Source organism: Marmota monax, unplaced genomic scaffold (genome assembly GCF_021218885.2).
Source record: "Marmota monax isolate L192 unplaced genomic scaffold, Marmota_monax_Labrador192_F-V1.1 WCK01_AAM20220418_F8-fsc00165, whole genome shotgun sequence".
NCBI lineage: Eukaryota > Metazoa > Chordata > Mammalia > Rodentia > Sciuridae > Marmota > Marmota monax.
The window spans coordinates 2,973,606-2,991,616 of record NW_026693851.1 but is presented as its reverse complement, the minus strand read 5'-3'; the positions used below and the strand labels follow the sequence as shown (position 1 = coordinate 2,991,616).

Genomic DNA, 18,011 nt, shown 5'->3' with positions numbered 1-18,011 from the left:
AATGGGCAGTTCATGGACCCAGCTGCCTGGGCTCCATTCCTACCTGTATTCTTAATGGTTATATAATCTGGAAAAGTTACTTCATCTCTTTAGCCTTTTGTTTCCTTTCCTATAAAATGAAGGTAGACATTGTATCTACCTCATGTATTTGTGGGAACAATTAAATGAGTGCAAATATTTCGCTCATGGCAAGTTATTAATATGTGTTAGTTCTTATTAGTAGAACATCTTTCAGGTATGAGGTAGGGAAGCCATTGTCAACTTGGTCCCGACAAGAATCTCCTGGGGTTTGTTTGAAATGTACCTTTCTAAGTCCTCACCTAGAAATCTGAGAAGGGTTCTAAAACTCTAGGTGAACTTTTGTATATTAAAATCTTGGAATTATGAGTTAGAGGGAGGAGTACTGCATAACAACTAGAGAATGGCAATTTCAGGATGAGAGAGCCCATTTCAGGGGGATTCAGAGGAAGGGGGCTTTTCCTCTTAGCAGAGTATGTGTGGTGTGTGATGTGTGGTTTACCTGGAGGTGATGGATGGGACTGGGAAATAGGCATTGAAAGTAACTGGTTCTCTGCTGCTGATTTTAAAATGATCTTGTCCTGAGATGAGAGTTAATAGTCATGCTTAATGATTTTCTTGTCATTGGCAGTGGAATGTTCTATGATGGGAACCACACATATCTCATTGAGCCAGAAGAAAATGAGACGGCCCAGGTAAGTGCTCTATTTGCAGTAGCAAATGGAAATGTTGGTTGAGAGCTTTCCCTCCCTTTTTCCCTAAATTTTATTTTCATATTTTGTTTGGCTAGGATAGTATACACAAACACAGTAAGATTCTGTTAATTAAATATTAGATAAGTCAAAGCCACATGATTTTAAAACTTTTATTTTGTCTCTTTCTCTTTTTATGTTGGAAATACTTTCCCTGTGAAATGTTCTGAAGCCTCCATTTCTAGCTTTGATCTGTCTTAGTTTGGTCTACCTTAAAATACCATAGACTGAGTGGCAAAGTCAGCATATTTTTTTTTCTTACATTTCTGGAGTCTGCATGGTCCAAATCAGCAGGGTTGGTGGCTAGTGAGGGTTCTGTTTTTGAGTGGCAGATAGATACTTTTTTGCTATGTGCTTACATTGGGGGAGGGGATCGATCGATCCATCTCTCATTGTCTATTCTTGTCCTTGTAATGTCATCAGTCACACTAAATTAGGGCTCCCTCTTCTGATCTCATTTAACCTTTATTATCTCCTTATAGGCCCTATCTCCATGTATGGTGTTAGGGCAGCTCTAAAACTTCAACATGATGGGGGTTGGGGGACATTTAGTCCATACAGATAAAATCCAATCCTTTCTTTTCTTGATTTTAAAATTTTCTCCATTGTTCATTCCTTTTAAGGCTCTGTGCCAATGGAGTTTAGAGAAACCCAAGACAAAGTTCCTCCCTTACTTTAGGTGAAATATTTCCTACGAATTAGAAAAGAATTGAATAAAGATTACAGATTAGAGCTGGGCATAGTGGTGCACACCTGTAATTCCAGCAGCTTGGGAGGCTGAGGCAGGGGGATTGCAAGTTCAAAGCCAGCCTCAGCAATTTAATGAGGCCCTAAACAATTTAGCGAAATCCTATCTCTAAATAAAATATGAAAAATGGCTGGGGATGTGGCTCAGTGATTAAGCGCCACTGGGTTCAATCCTTGGTTTTAAAAAAAAAAGACTACAGTTTAGAGAGAAATATAATGCACTTTCATTCTAGCTCTGTACATACAAGTGTTCTTTCTTGTATCATGCAACATTGGTTAAATGGAGAGGCAAGTAATTTCAAACAATGCACATTGTTTTGTCCCCATAAGTAATCTTGATTGTGTATTATTGTCTGGGTATGCACTATTGGCTGTCCCTGTCACTTTATTTCAAGTGTGATTTTTTTTTTTTAAAAAAAAGCAATATCATGAAACTTGCCTATTTATGACATTCTCATTTTTTTTTCAGTAATTGGATGAAGCCAGATGAAATTACTTGAGTGTTCATTAATTTTTCTAAAAAGAAGAATATGATTTTAAAATCTCTTACTTCCTAGGAGAACTGTGTATAACACTTGAATTTTGGAGCAGGGACTACTTTGGGCACCTCCTTGTATGAGTCATCCTGCTGCTCATTACCAGAGAGATTTCTAGCTCTGCAGTCTTTGTCTACCAAAGTTATCTGGCTCTTACAAGGGCACAGAGATCTGTGAAAGGAACCAGTTGTAAAAAACATTAACCCATTTTCCTAGATGTCTTACTTTTCCTTGGCGGGGATAAGTCCATTCATTTATTTTCCATTACTGTAAGCTCTGGCTTCTCTGTCTGTGAGGCATTTATAATTGGGTATAGCTTTGGTGCTGGGGGTATACACTGTGAGCTGGAAGCCTTGTGCAATGGCTTCTGGTCTCTTTAAACCCAAGGGAAATGTGTAGTCAAGTTACTGTTCTCTTGGGGTTCCGTCTGTTTTTGCTTGAGGCTAGAGATATCTGGTTGTGCATGTTTAATTTCTCTTGCTTGTGTCATTTCAGGAGGATTTCCATTTTCATTCAGTTTACAAATCCAGACTCTTTGAATTTCCCATGGATGATCTTCCATCTGGTATGTTACTCATAGAGTGACTTTTTTTGTTTTGTTTTAAGGACAACTTCAGTAATTCATTTACTACTTTAGAACTAATCTATATGTAAAATACTATTAACCCACAATTGCTTGTGACATTTTTAGAGGGAAAGTCAAGTTGCAATAGGAGGAAAAATAAAATGCAAACTGGCTTTGTATTTATAGTTAAGTTTGAAAAGATGTGGCTCAAGCACTTTGAAGAAAAACTTAAAATTTAATACTCAAAATAAGGAACTAGAGGAGAAATATTAGAGTAAGAATTGATCTGCATAGATAAAATATGTAAAATTCATGTTTGGTGAAATAATTATCTAGTAAACAGGAATGAAGTCTTTTTTATTGTTTCTTTTTAGTTATACATGACAGTAGAGTCCATTTTGACAAAATTATACATGCATGGAATGTATCTTTTCTGATTAGGGACCAAGTCTTGTGGATGTACACAACAGTGGGATTCACTGTGACATATTTATATATGTACATAGGAAAGTTATGTCAGATTCTTTCCACTGCCTTTCCTATCCCTATTCCCCCTCAAGGGACAACTCTTAATTATTTGTGCAGATTCTTATTTTCATATCTCTTTTTTTGAGTCAATATTTTAATAAAAAATTAGATTAACCTTTTATATTATTATGTGCTATTTATAAAATTAGTCCTTTATTTGCATGTAGGTTCTTTATTTATATATTTGGTTTGAGAATTGCACCCAAGTCATCAGAGCAGCTGCTCATACCTGGGCCTTATTAGTGGGGCGGAGATCATGTACGTGCAACACTTTTGGTTATGCTGGGCTCATTCGTTTCCCTCCTTTGAAAACAGGGCACATTGAATATGTGATAGAAAGATGCTCCCTCCTCTATTTAGTGGGCCCTGAGCATACTAGTTATTAATCATAATCCAAACTTTGCAACAGCTCTGTAAGACGAATGTTATCCCTATTTAATAGATGAAGAAGAGACTTAAATACTTTTGTCTTTTCCAGGGTCTTACTGCTCATAAGGTGGGGCACTGGATAATGATACTATAGAAGTGTACCATGGGATAGAGTCACAAGACAAAATGGAAAAATTGTCAGCTTGAGAGCAAATCCCAAATTACAGCTTAATCACTTAGAAGTCCATATTGCCTCTTCATTGAAAAATGAAATAAATGTTTTGTGGTTACCTTCCTCTGAAATAAGTGTATACATCCTTGGTCTCCTGCAATTCCCCTAAAAAGAAATGAGTTCTTTTTCCTTCTCACCTACTGCCAAATAGATACAAGATCTTATTTCACAGAATGCACTATTTTGAAAAATTCTCAAATGGATACACAGATGCTTTGATTTTACACAGACTCGTTAGACTGTTCTTTCAGTGACCTTTATGCCCATATGACCAGAAAGTAAATTATGATTAGCTGCATGAGAATAAAGCTATAATTTAATAGGTATTACTGGAAGCAATCATCATTAATTTTTAAAGTAACAAGTAAAGATTCCTCCAAAAGACTTGGTTATAGGCTTGTTATGGCACAAACTTATTGTTTTTAAAAAATATTGTTCAGGATTTTTTTTTTAGAAGAAACTTTGGAGGTGACTTTTGCTGTTGTAATTGATTTTTAGATTTATTATTTGTAAACTCAGGTCTGTCAATCAATTTCTAGTTTTCTTTTCTCATCTGAAATTGGCACTGTCACTGGGGTGCGGTGGCACATGCCTGTAATTCCAGGGGCCTAGGGGTCTGAGGCAGGAGGATCATGAGTTCAAAGCCAACCTCAGCAAAAGCGAGGTGCTAAGCAACTCAGTGAGACCCTGTCTCTAAATAAAATATAAAATTAGGCTGAGGATGTGGCTCAGGGTCAAGTTCCCCTGAGTTCAATCCCTGGTCCCACCCCCCACCCCTGCTCAAAATGAAGGAAATTGGCACTGTCAATTTTAAGAGTGGTCTTTCAAGATTACTTATAATTTACTATGATAAATTAGAAGAAGATGATGTAAATTAATGTTAAAATTGCAATTTTTGTTGAATAAGCTCAAAATAAGCTTATTTATTTTAGGTTGAAGGAAATTTAACAGTTATGGAATTTTAGCACATTTGTCTTGCTCTATATCATGTGTTCCTGAGAGATAAAAGTATAATCAAGTCTTCTCCAAACTTGTTTGACTCTAGAACTTTTTATTTTATGTGGCACATATCAGAGGACTAGTGTTCTTAAGAACACAGTTTGGGAAAAGCTGATTTTATTTCCTGTGGACTCCTTAGCAGTTTTTAAAAAACGAAATGCCCAAATCTTGTGTATTACTCTTTGAGTTTTGATATACACCCCCATTGACATACTGAGCAATTCTATTATCTCAGCAACTTCTTAGTGCCTTTCCCAGTGTCTTCCACCTCTGCAATCACTTTTCTGACTATTTTTGCCATTTTGTAAACTTCAAATAGATGGAATCATATATTGTGTCCAGCACCTTTTGCTCAGCATATGCCTAGGATATTTATGTTGTCAGAAGTAACAGTTTATTCTTTAAAATTATTGAATATATTTTATTATATGAATACACCACAACTTTTTATCCATTATTTTTATGAACATTTGGGTTGTTTCTAGTTTTTAGCTATTACAAATAAGCAACTGTGATTATTCTTATACAAGTCTTTTTTGTAGACATATGTTTTATTTCTCCAAGAAAATACCTGGGAATGACATTGCTAGGTCATAGGATATAGGATTAATTGTATAACAGTATTTCCAATTTTTAGCATATATTATAAACATGGGGAGGGCCGAGTAGACACAGATTGCAGGACTCATCTTGAGAGTTTTTAACTTGGTACTCTCATCTTGAGAGTTTTCAATCTTGGGTGGGTTTTGGGAATTTGCATTTCAGATGATGCTGATTTTATTGATCCTGGGATCCTACTTTTGGAACTCTGTTCTGTGAGAAATTGCTAAACCTTTTTCAAAAGTGATTAAACCCTTTTACCCTCACATCAACACTATATCAGAGTTCTAATTGCTCTATATCTTGACCAACACTGTGCTGTTGTTGTCTACATTTAGCCATTCTACTGTGTGTAGTGGTATCTCACATTACTTGAATTTGCATTTTTGGCGGGGTCTGGTCACATCTATATGCTTACTAGACATTAATAAGAATTTTTCTCTTTCTGTTGTTGGGTTGTAGGAGTACTTACATATTCTCTCCTTGATCTTAGTCGAAAGGCCAAGAAGTAATTACATATTTTGGATGTAAGGCTTTTGTTAGATTTATTTTATGACTATATTTTTACCAGTCTATAGCTCGTTCATTCACTTTTCTAATGGTATCTTGTCATGAGCAGTTGTTTTGATTTTGATGAAACCCATCATCATTTTTTATGATTATTGCTTTCTTTTTTAATATATAGTTTTATTTTGTTTATTTTTATGTGGTGCTGAGGATTGAATCCAGAGCCTTGAATATGCTAGGCAAGTGCTCTACCGCTGAGCTGAGCCACAACCCCAGCCCAATTATTACTTTCTTTATTCTACAAAGTCTTCTTCTGTCCACAAGTTTTCAAGATATCTTCCAACATATTCTTCTAAAAACTGTATAGTTTTATTTTTATATTCAGATATGTGATCTTCTTCAAATTACTTTTTGTGCATAGTGAAAGGTAGGAGTTGAATTTTTGTTTTGAAATTTGAATATGGATATCCAGTTATTATAACACTATTTGTTGAAAAGAGTTTATCATCTTCATTGAATTGCTTTGATGTTTTTGTCAAAAATTATTAATAATAAGTCTTTTCCTTGACTCCATTCTATTTGGTTGCCCGTACCACACTTTTTTCTTACTATGTCTTTATGGTGTATTTTGAAATCATGTAGCATACATGCTGCAATTTTGTTCTTTTCAAATATGTTTTGGCTTTTCTAATCCTTTGTATTTCCATTCCAATTTTAGAACCAGCTTCTCAATTTTTGCAAATCCTCTGGGATTCTTATTAAAATTGAACATATAGATTAATTGTGGAAAAACAGATATCAGAATTGAATCTTCTAATCCATGGGCATAGGAGATCTTCTTGTGCTTTTAGGATGTTGGCTTAGGGGATATGGCTCAGTGGTAAAACACATGCTTAGCATGCCTGAGGCCCTGGGTTCAATCCCAGTACCAGCAAAACAGATCAAAACACAAACTCTCAGCCCCACCCAGATCTTTTGAATCATAAGAAATAAAATAATTTAGAACTTTTGTGTGTGTGTGTGTGTGTGTGTGTGTGAGAGAGAGAGAGAGAGAGACAGAGAGAGAGAGAGAGAAATGGGGGTTAAACCCAGGGGTGCTTAACCACTAAGCCACATTTCCAGCTCTTTTTTATTCTTTGAGACAAGTGTCACTATGAGTAGCTTAGGGCCTGGCTAAATTTCAGAGGCTGTCTTTGAACTTGTGATCCTCCTGCCTCAGCCTCCTGAATTGTTGGGATTACAGGTGTGTGCTACCACACCCCCTAGGACTTTTAGAATTTATCTTAGTGTTGCTCATTTTTAGTACAGCGGTTCCATTAGTTATCTGTTACTGTGTGATGAATTATTCTAAAATTTAGTGTCTTTAACCAATAAATTACATTTATTATCTCACCATTTCTGAGAGTTAATGATCTGAGTGTGGTTTAGCGGGTGCCCCTGGCCCACAATCTCTCATGGGTTTGTAGTGTAACTGTTAACTGAGTCAGCAATTAGTTTTAAAGTTTTGCCTTGGAAGAACTCACTTCAAAGTTTAGTCATATGGTTTTTGGTAGGAATGTTGCATCTTTTTGATGAATTGATCATTTTATTATTATGAAATATTCCTTGTTCTGCCTGATAATATTTTTTGCCCTAAAATTACATGATCTGGGGGCTGGGGTTGTAGCGTAGTGGTAGAGTGCTTGCCTAGCATGTATGGGGCACTGGGTTTGATTTTCAGCACCACATATAAATAAATAAAATAAAGATCCATTGACAACTAAAAATATTTTTAAAAATTACATGATCTGATAGTAATATTTCTAGAAGAGCTTTCCTGTGATTAAAGTATGCAAGACATATTTTCTTCAGTACTCTACATTTAAAGTGTATCTCCTATATTCAGCATGTAGTTAGGCCTTGCATTTTAAAACTATACAGTTTTGATCATCTGAACCAATTAGCTGTAACATTTGGTCTATTTGCACTTAGTGTAATTATTGATTATGATTTGGTTTAATTCTGCCATCTTGTTTTTCTGTGTCTTAGCTCATTGTGAAAGAACTTACTCTTCTTCTCACTAAATTTCTTGTGTATCCTGGCAAACATTTTCATAAGCAGAATGATGGAAGCATATTGAAAATGAACTAATAAATATCTAAGATCCTGATCTTCTTACTCTGATTTCATTATTTATCATTCTATCTCAGATTTCTCCAACCATGATTATCTTCCCTTTTGACAGGATTGCTTTGCTATCTCATGAATATAAAAAATTTCAGAAAAAATCAGAAATCAATTTCATTACTTATTGCCTGCCAATCCAGTTAAGGTAATGAGAAAGGAATCTAGATGAATTCACTTAAATGAATCTTGGCCACAAGTTTATATAAAAAGAACTTTCATAATTCTTTTGATAAAATAGTGACTTTTTAATAAATAAAATAATTCACTCATAGGATAAGTAAAAAAAACACTTTAACATACTTGGAGACAGTGTTGTGATTTCAGAGAACTTCTCAGTTTGTACAAACAGTACTCAAGAGTCATGATAATAGTTTACCTGTACCTTTATATAGCATTCCTCCCATAAGAAGCTCACATCAGACTGCTACATGTTGTTCAATCAACCATCAATGTTTTAGGAAATCTGTATCACAGGGGATGATTGCATTTTTACTTTGTAGGAAATCATCCTATACAAATAATGTAATCTCTTTTTTAAAAATATTTTTTAGTTGTTGATGGACCTTTATTTTATTTGCTTATTTATATGTGGTGCTGGGAATCAAAGACAGTGCCTCACATATACGATGCAAGCGCTCTACCGCTAAGCTAAAACTCCAGCCCCAAATAACCTAATCTTCTATTCAGAGATGAATTTGTGTCCATAAATAATTGATGTCTAATTCTGACCTGCAAGTTAAGAAAGGTTCAGATTTTCACATTTGCTCCCAAGAGCAAACAAACCCTGGGTGAAGAAGAATGTGAATGAATTGGAAAAAATGAAAACCTTGGTGGCCTATCATAATTTTTAAATAAGTCATGAACTTATGAATGTGTGATTATTTATTCTACTTGCTTCTTATTGTTTCTCTTCTTTAATTTATTTTGCTTTCCCTAGAATGTTAGTGACAGAAGTGAAGGTCAAGTTGGCTTTTGAAGATTCTTGATAAAGAATGTGGTGGTGTTTATAGGAGAAACAGGGAAAATAATCAATATAAATTAGAACAGAGATGATGTTTGAGATTTTGTGAATTGTGTTTTTTTACTATATATTTATTTAGAACTAATAGAACACAATTAGTTTAATGTTCTGCATAATCATTAAATGCAACATTATTATAAAATTCATAAGAGAGTCAAGTGAAACTTTGCTTTGTACTAAAGAAATTTGACAAATGTGCTTTTAAATTTAATTTATTTTTATTCCTTTTAGAATTCCAACAAGTAAACATCACTCCACCAAAATTTATTTTGAAACCAAGACCAAAAAGGAGTAAACGGCAGGTATGTATTCATAGGTGTATGTCATAATATTTTAAACCTATCATTTGAATCCACATTTGGTCTTTGTGAGAGGGCAAGTACTATTTCAGGTATTTTTCATTGTGAGGTAGGCAGTACAGGTGACAGATGTGTAGAAACAGTAAAAATGGACCATATTATTGTATAGTTTCAAAAAGGATTCAAAATAGTGGTGATAATTTAGTTCTTCATCAGGTAAATGAGCTACCAGGTCCCGGCTGGCAGCATCCCAGGTTCTTCCTAACAAGGCCTCTTCCCTGCCCAGATGTGCACCACATCATGCAAGCTGCTTCAATGGTATCCTTGTATTTATCCCTTTGAAGCTAACCCCGTAAGAGTAAACCTATTGGGTTCTGAGAGCATAAAGCCTTTTTTTCTCACTTAAGTTACTTTGGCATCCAGATATAAAATTAGGACATAAGCTTTATGATTGCTTAACCAGACCTTAGACTGAGTAATAATAATCACAACTCTTCAGACAGTGCTTTATATCATATGAAGTAGGTACTATTATTGCCCTTTCACAGGAAAAAAAAAAAAAAAAAAGGAAAGATGGCTATGACATATGGAAAAGACCCAGAATCACTGAGTTGTAAATGATTTAGACAAAAAAAGAACTCTGGCCATCAGAATCAACATATCCACACACTGGTGGTGGTGGTGTGTGAATGTGTTTATGTGACAGAAAACTACACAGGGTAAAGGAATAGAGACCTATTAAGATCAAGCAGTTGAAGGATACAGTTATCTTCCTTTTATTATAATAATTTATGTATATAAACAGATTCTTACATATATAACATTTGCTAAATTTTATTGAATACTTTCCATGTGCCTGGCCCTATAGTAATAATTTATAACTGTTGTAACACATTTAATCCTCATAACAACTTTATGAGGAAGGTGTTATTATTACTCCTATTTCACTAAAAAGCATAAGGAAGCACAAGATGCTGAGGAAACTTGCCCAGGTCACTCAGTAGTGAAGTTGTTATTAGGAAGTTTGGCCTCAGAGATGTTCATAGAAACACATGCTCTGTGTACTGCCTCTCAGAAGCCTGTGTGTTCTATGCATTACTACCATGATGTTGTGCAGATACAGAGACACATATATCTTGAGGATCAGTTAGATAAAATACTTACCATCAGGTTTTAAATTGAAACTATATTTGTTTTCATGATTTATGAATTGAGAGAGTACAATACTGTTCTTTAAGAATGTACCTTAAAGTTCTTTATAAATATCTTAACGTCTAGTCATTTGCTAAGTAGGTAAACGCTTGATTTCTCTTAAAGACCCATGAAGTTAAGGGGCTATCAAATTATGTAGCCAATATGGCAACTCTGTGACATTAAAAAATGTTGGGTCTTATTGGTAAGTGCTACTATATTAATTAGTAAGCCACATAGTTGGCAAATCAGATCCTATCATCCTGATAATCCACTTATAAAAAGACTTATCTTACTCTTTGGTTTCCAGTCTCAGAAATATAATCTGTTATTCCCAGTCAATCTCGTGTTATAAGAGATTTCTTAGCTGGGTGGAGTGGTGCACACCTGTAATCCCAGACGCTTCAAAAGCTGAGAAGATCAGAGTTCAAAGCCAGCCTAAGCAAAAGTGAGGTGCTAAGCAATCCAGTGAGACCCTGTCTCTAAATAAAATACAAAATAGTGCTGAGGATGTGGCTCAGTAGTCCTGTGCCCCTGAATTCAATCCCAGGTACCTAACCCTCCACCCTACCAAAAAGAGATTTTCTTAAAAAGATTTTATGTTTAGGTTGCATTTAGCAAGAAATGAAATCCGCTTGGCAACATATTTTTAGTTTGTTTTAAATGTAGCACTCAAAACCAACATACATGTACTGATTTGGGTTTGATTAAATGTCCTCATCACAAAAATATCCCTTAGCCAAATGAACAAAAAGATATGCTAAAAAACAAATAAAAAAAACCCCCAAAAAACCACGGGTATTGAACCGTAGCGTAAGGGAAAAAGTTAATTTTAGAGGTCTTGTTAAAGATTTTATTATAGATAAACTATAGAAAACCAAGGGAATGTCCATCTTAGTGGTTCTTCCCTGCCACAGTCATTGATCAGGATTTTGAAAGGAGAGAAAATTTTTTTGTTGAGCAGAGAGATCCTGCTGTTATAGATAATCGATACTGCTTGAGAACTCTAAAAGCTATTCTGGGAAAACCCCTCTATCATTTGGGGGATCCCTTGAACCATATAGGAGAGAGAGGCAAATCTCAGTCCCAGATCTGGGGATTATAGAATAAAGTAAATTAAATCAGAAAGATTTAATGTTACTGTTCATATGTTACTGTTTCCATGATGTTCTGTTAAATGAAAATAACTTGATATAGAAGAGAGTAAAGTAAGTGGAGGTATAAAATAAAAAGTAGATTCATATTAATCTTTTATGTATAAATCTTTCTAGAAGAAGCTGGTAACTCCCAATACTGATTGTGGAAGAAGGAGTAGGAACTGGGTAGATGGGGAACTTTTATGCTTGGTCTTTTTATACTCTGTTGAGGTTCTGAGTCATGCAAATGTATTATTATTACCTACTCAAAAACTAAGTAAATTGATGAAAATTTTTTTTAAAAGTCTGAAGGAATAAAAAGCGAATGTTTTTTTTTTTTTTTTTGACTTCTTCTGTATTTCTTAGTTTTTTACAACTAAGTTTAGAAGGGCTTATTTGGGTTTTGCTTCTTTTACTGCATTGCAGCTTCGATATCCTCGTAACGTAGAAGAGGAAACCAAATACATCGAACTGATGATTGTGAATGATCACCTCATGGTAGGATTTGTTTTTGTTTATTTTAACTTGTCCATGCCTTGGGTAAAACTGGAGGGTGCAAAAATTTGTTTAAGAGAAATTTAGAAAGCTCTCAAGTTGTAATCTAGAGGGTCTTTTTTTTTTTTTTTAGAATTTATTGTATTTCTTATTTTTTTTGGTGCATTATAATTATACATAGTAGTGAGATTTATTATACCACATTTGTGCTTGTACATAATTTAATTTGATCAATCTAATTCCCCAGTTCCTTCCCTTTCCCTCCCTTCTATCCTCCTGATCTGTACTTGACAGATCTCACTTCTGTTATAATTATTTTAATTAATGCATTATACTTTATTTTTTTTAAATTTTTTTATTGGTTATTCAAAACATTACAAAAAAGCTCTTGACATATCATATTTCATACATTAGATTCAAGTGGGTTATGAACTCCCATTTTTAACCCAAATACAGATTGCAGAATCACATCAATTACACATCCACATTTTTACATAATACCCTATTAGTAACTGTTGTATTCTGCTACCTTTCCTATCCTCTACTATCCCCCCTCCCCTCCCCTCCTGCATTATACTTTATATAAGTGGAATTCATCGTGGTGTATTTATTTGTACATGGACATAGCATAGTTTGGTAGATTTCGTTCCCTGCTATTTCTCCATGCCCTCTCCTCCTCCCTTCTGCTTGATCGCCTTCCTCTACTTTATTGGTCCTGGGGGAGGTTTTAACCTAACCAAACGTATTTATTAACTAGCAGTCAACCACAAGTGGAAAATGCTCTTAGGTAGAAGTAACTAGCAATAATTTTTGAGGTTCCAAAAATATTTCTGTGACCCATAATGTCAACTCTTTGCATTTGATTGACTAATATGGGTACTAATATTTGAATCTCTAAAGTGACAAGGCTTACGAAAAGCAAAAATTTTCATTTTATGTGAAAAAAAGTGAGGCATCAATTATGTGACACTTTAGTTTGCAGTGTACGACTTCTTCATAATAAAAGTAAAGCAATTTTCCTGTATCTGCCTTGCCATGCAGAAAATCACATGGAAAAAGCACACATCAAGAGCCCAAGGAGTCTGGCAAAGCCTCCTTCTTGTTGAGTCACATTATTTCAGTGTGTGTATTTAATTAATGGGCATATTGCAGTATGGTGGCATTCTTAGCATGGCAGTAAGTTATAATGCTAATTTTCCATGGAAATAGTTTTAAACTACAAATATTCAGGATTGAATTGGACTTAATTTTGGATACAAGTCCATTCTAATTTACTTTATGTATTTGAAGGAAAATTTGATCAATTTATATATGATTACATATATACTAACATTCTTCTTTATTATTGTTGCTAATAATAGTAATAATAATCATGATTGAGTAATGTTCTCTTGTTCAGACTAGGCCTGTTTTCGTTCATTGTATTTAAAAATGAATGTTACTCCTCCCTAGGATTTTTATAAAATAAGCATAAACAGCAAGACCATGCAATCTGAACATTTTAAATAGTTACAAACTCAGTTATCCATCGGTATCTGGAGGAATACTGTAAATGAAGTGACCCAGGAATAAACAGCCAGGAGAGGTGAGAGGGTAGCAGCCAGTGTTTGTGAGGGGGCCGATACCTCTTGCTGCTTGCAGTTATCACCGTGGTAGGCTGCTTTTAAATGAAGCCAGAATCAGGTTTTTCCATGTTATTTCCTGATTTTTAAAACATGATTGGGGCCAAACAAAACGTACGTGTGATTTACTAGCCTGTAAGCTATATCCTTAAAGCCTTTATCTTAGGGCTTACTTCTTACTGAAAAAGTCTTGTACAACTTGTAAATTTTCATACTTGGGGCAGTGTTCATGTCACTTTTTCTAGCCATATCCCTACTCAGATTTGTATGCCTTCCAATTTGTAGACAGCTCTCCTCCATGTTATTGTTTTGAATAATAGTCCTGTAAAAAGAAACAAACAAAAAAGCCTGTGAAATGCATGCAGTGGGTGAATTTTTTACTTTATCACATGGATGAGTAAATAGAGGTCTCAAGCTTTTAAGAGATTGGCTTCAGGCTACAGGGCAGATAAAGAACTAGGTCTCAGATCTGATGTTTGTTCCAGGAAGTCTTAGGGATCTTCTGTTACACCTTGTTTTCTCTGGTGATTACTTCTTCTTCTTTTTTTTTTTTTTGGTTCGCATTTTTAAAATTTGTTTTAATTAGTTATACATGATAGTAGAATGAACTTATATACTTTGATATATCATACATAGATGGGATATAATTTCTCATTTTTCTGAGTATACATATTGTAGAATCACAGTGGTCATACAGTCACATACATATATACGGTAATAATGTCTGTTTCATTCTACTATTTTTCTTATCCCCACATCCCCTGCCTTCCCCTCCTTTCATTTCCCTCTACCTAATCTAAGGTAACATTATTATTATTATTTTTTACATTACAATTCTTAATACACATAAATACCACACTTTTTGTATCTCTGTTTGTATATAAAGTATGTTGACATCCAATTCAAGTCTTCATACTTGTACTTTGTATGATGATGACCATCACATTCCACCATCCTTGTTACTCCCCTACCCCCTCTTTCCCTCCCACCCCTCTTTCCTATCTTGAATTCATCTATTCCTCCCATGCTCTCCCTCCCTATCCCACTATGAGTCAACCTCCCTATATCAGAGAAAACATTTGGTATTTGCTTTTTGGGATTGGCTGACTTCACTTAGCATTATCTTCTCCAGCGCCATCCATTTACCTGAAAATGCCATGATTTTGTTCTTTTTTAATGCTGAGTAAAATTCCATTGTGTATATATGCCACTTTTTTTTTTAATCCATTCATCCACTGAAGCACATCTAGGTTGGCTCCACAGTTTAGCTATTGTGAATTGTGCTGTTATAAACATTGATGTGGCTGTGTCCCTGTAGTATGATTACTTCTGATGACTTCGAAAGCCCATCACTTTTTTCTTTTGCTTTCAGTTTAAAAAGCACCGCCTTTCTGTTGTGCATACCAACACCTATGCCAAATCTGTGGTGAACATGGCAGATATAGTAAGTATCACGGTGATTTGCTCATACACGGTTGCTCATAGAAGGGACAATATGGCTCTTACCTTTTCACTGCTCTAGTTGCACTTTAGCCAAGGTGTCCTAAAAGGCCCTGGTGACCTTGCAATGGAATTTATTGACTTTGATCTCTTTCTGGAAAGAGGAAGTGGTCAAGATCACCCACAGATAGGCCTGTCCTGAAATTCCTTCCTGTGTTTTTCACTCTGTGAAAGACAAAGGATGAGTCATCGCCCCAGCAAAGATGTGTGTACTTCTGAAGGTGGAGAAATTGGCCACTTTTTCTTCTCCTCTTGGTGGGGATAGGGGTGTAGGGCGTGGGACAGGGACCAAGTTTCACCACGTCGCCTGGGCTGGAATTCCTGGTCTCAAGTGATAATTCCACCTCATCTCTGAGTGCTGAGACTACATGAACTGCCCTCTTGAAGAGCGTTAGTTGTACCTTTTTGATGGTACCTGGTGCTGTGGTGATGAGGCCACGGAGTCAGTCCACAGGACCACCTTCCATGTGGTCCCTGACAAGGCAGTGCCAGGGCCAGTACTGCCCCATAGGTTTAGTCAGGGCCAGTTTGTTTGTATAGCAATAGTTTCCTTGGAGAATCTGCATTGTTCTGTTCTTTTGTTAGGGGAACTCAAGAATGCATAAATTCTCTTGTCTAGGATACCCAAAAATGGACTCAAGGGAAACCTTGAATTGGATGCAAGTATTTGTCAAAAAGGGAGCTTATGTTTACTAAAACCTGTTTTGTATGTTGGGTATTTACTGGTAAATAATTCAATTCTCTGTTTCAAGTAAAATGCATGCAAATTTGAGGAAAAATTATCACCCTTAAAAATAGTAACATTTTATACTTGTAACTAAAACTCAAGGAGTTTCCATGAAAGAACTCTGTACCCTGTTCATAAACCATTTGATTTTACTGCATGTATAGCTGGTGTGTTCATTTTGTTAATATACTAGATATATAAAGACCAACTTAAGACAAGGATAGTATTGGTTGCCATGGAAACCTGGGCGGCTGACAACAAGTTTGCCATATCTGAAAATCCATTGATCACCCTACGTGAGTTTATGAAATACAGAAGGGATTTTATCAAAGAGAAAAGTGATGCAGTTCACCTTTTTTCGTACGTAACTTTTGCAATGATTTCTTCCTTTTTTTATGGTTCCATATTAAATGTTGTATTACTTGTGACTGAGATGTATCCTTTACAATTAGGAGTGACATTGCAATATACTTGGAAGAAGGTTTAAAGTATAGATTATTTTAATTATTGTGAAATTTTAGGTGATTTGGTTTTGAGCTATTTTATCACTGCATATTTATTTCACTTAATTTTTCAAGAGATTTAATCACAGCCTTCACTGGTAAAAATACTGCTGATACTCAGTATTTTTAACAACAGATTAAATTCCCTAAGGTTGCTGCCTTTTAAATGTTAATGTTATCTTTGTTTTTGGTTTATTGTTAACCAAAAATAACCAAATTTCTGGAGTTTAATTTTTCTAACTTGTGTGTTCTTTTTTTTTGATAATATACATATTTGATGTACTAGCAAAAAAAAATATATATATATATATATATATATATATATATATATATATGGTAGCATTTTAAGAACCCATCATCTAAAGCCTGAGCTGTTGAAGATAGCTACAATTGGAAGGAAAGATATAGTTTTGGGGTAACTTAAATTTTTACACAATTTCAAATTTAGAGAAAATTTGTGAGAGTACTACAAAGAAATTACACATGTTCATTACCTAGATTCATCAATTATTTATGTTTATCCCACTGATTTTGTGATTTTTTTCCTTTCTCCCTTTCTTTCTTCCATTCATCCATTGATTTTTTTTTTTTTCTTGAACTTTTTCAGAATAAGTTGGAAATGCCTACCCACTGGCCTTTTATACTGAAATGCCTACCCACTGGCCTTTTATACTAAGTACTTCAGTGAATATTGTCTAAGAAGAAAGACATGCCTTTACATAACTATAGTAAATCAATAAAACCATGAAATTTAACATAGGTGCAGTACTTCTATGTATGCCATAGTTTATATTCAAACGTCACCAAGTATCTCAGCAATTCCTTTATAGCTACATTTTCCCCATCCAGTATCACAGATCATGTTTGATCATGACATTGAGAAAGATTTTCTTAGCCTTTCTCACATTTAAAGAATGTAAGCCCATTACTTTATAGACTGCTTCCATTGTGGGAATATCTGATCTTGGGCAGTGATTTTGTATCCTTCTCAGAGTGCATCATATCAGAAATTCTTTTTCAATAGTTGTTCTTCAATTGAAGATATTTATTGATCATGTAGGAAAACATCCCTCAGAAACCTTTTTCTTTGGTTCTATATGTACAGTTTTTGCTTTCCTCCCTAACTTCAGGAACATATAATATAGAAATTTTGTATGCATTGAGAAAATGTACTATGTGGTGAATTAATAATGAGAGGTGCTATAATGTTTGAACTGTGAGCAGTAAGCATTTTTCATTTCCTTTTCTAAAAGGGGAAGTCAATTTGAGAGTAGCCGGAGCGGGGCTGCTTATATTGGTGGGATTTGCTCGTTGCTGAAAGGAGGAGGCGTGAATGAAGTAGGTGTGAACATCTATACAGTACAAAGTGGTATGATGGCTGAAAATGTTTTCCTCATACTTAAGAGATAATTTCTTGGTGTTCCGTGTGCTTCAGGTGTTAGATTGTTTTATTAGTGATCAACATGACCAAAGGATAGAACAAGCAAATAACAGAAGA

The 18,011-nt window shown here is 34.9% G+C and overlaps 1 protein-coding gene across 12 annotated transcripts in view; it reads left to right on the top strand.

The window, feature by feature from the left end:
* Adam22 (ADAM metallopeptidase domain 22) overlaps positions 1-18,011 on the top strand; it is a 222,258-nt gene that overhangs the window by 132,572 nt on the left and 71,675 nt on the right. For all 12 annotated transcript variants that reach the window (XM_046462449.2, XM_058585035.1, XM_046462443.2 and 9 more), the window contains exons 6-12: positions 650-713; positions 2,549-2,618; positions 9,272-9,342; positions 12,093-12,164; positions 15,156-15,227; positions 16,204-16,370; positions 17,767-17,851. In XM_046462449.2, the coding sequence (XP_046318405.1) occupies positions 650-713; positions 2,549-2,618; positions 9,272-9,342; positions 12,093-12,164; positions 15,156-15,227; positions 16,204-16,370; positions 17,767-17,851 (601 nt within the window). The remainder of the gene's footprint in view (positions 1-649; positions 714-2,548; positions 2,619-9,271; positions 9,343-12,092; positions 12,165-15,155; positions 15,228-16,203; positions 16,371-17,766; positions 17,852-18,011) is intronic.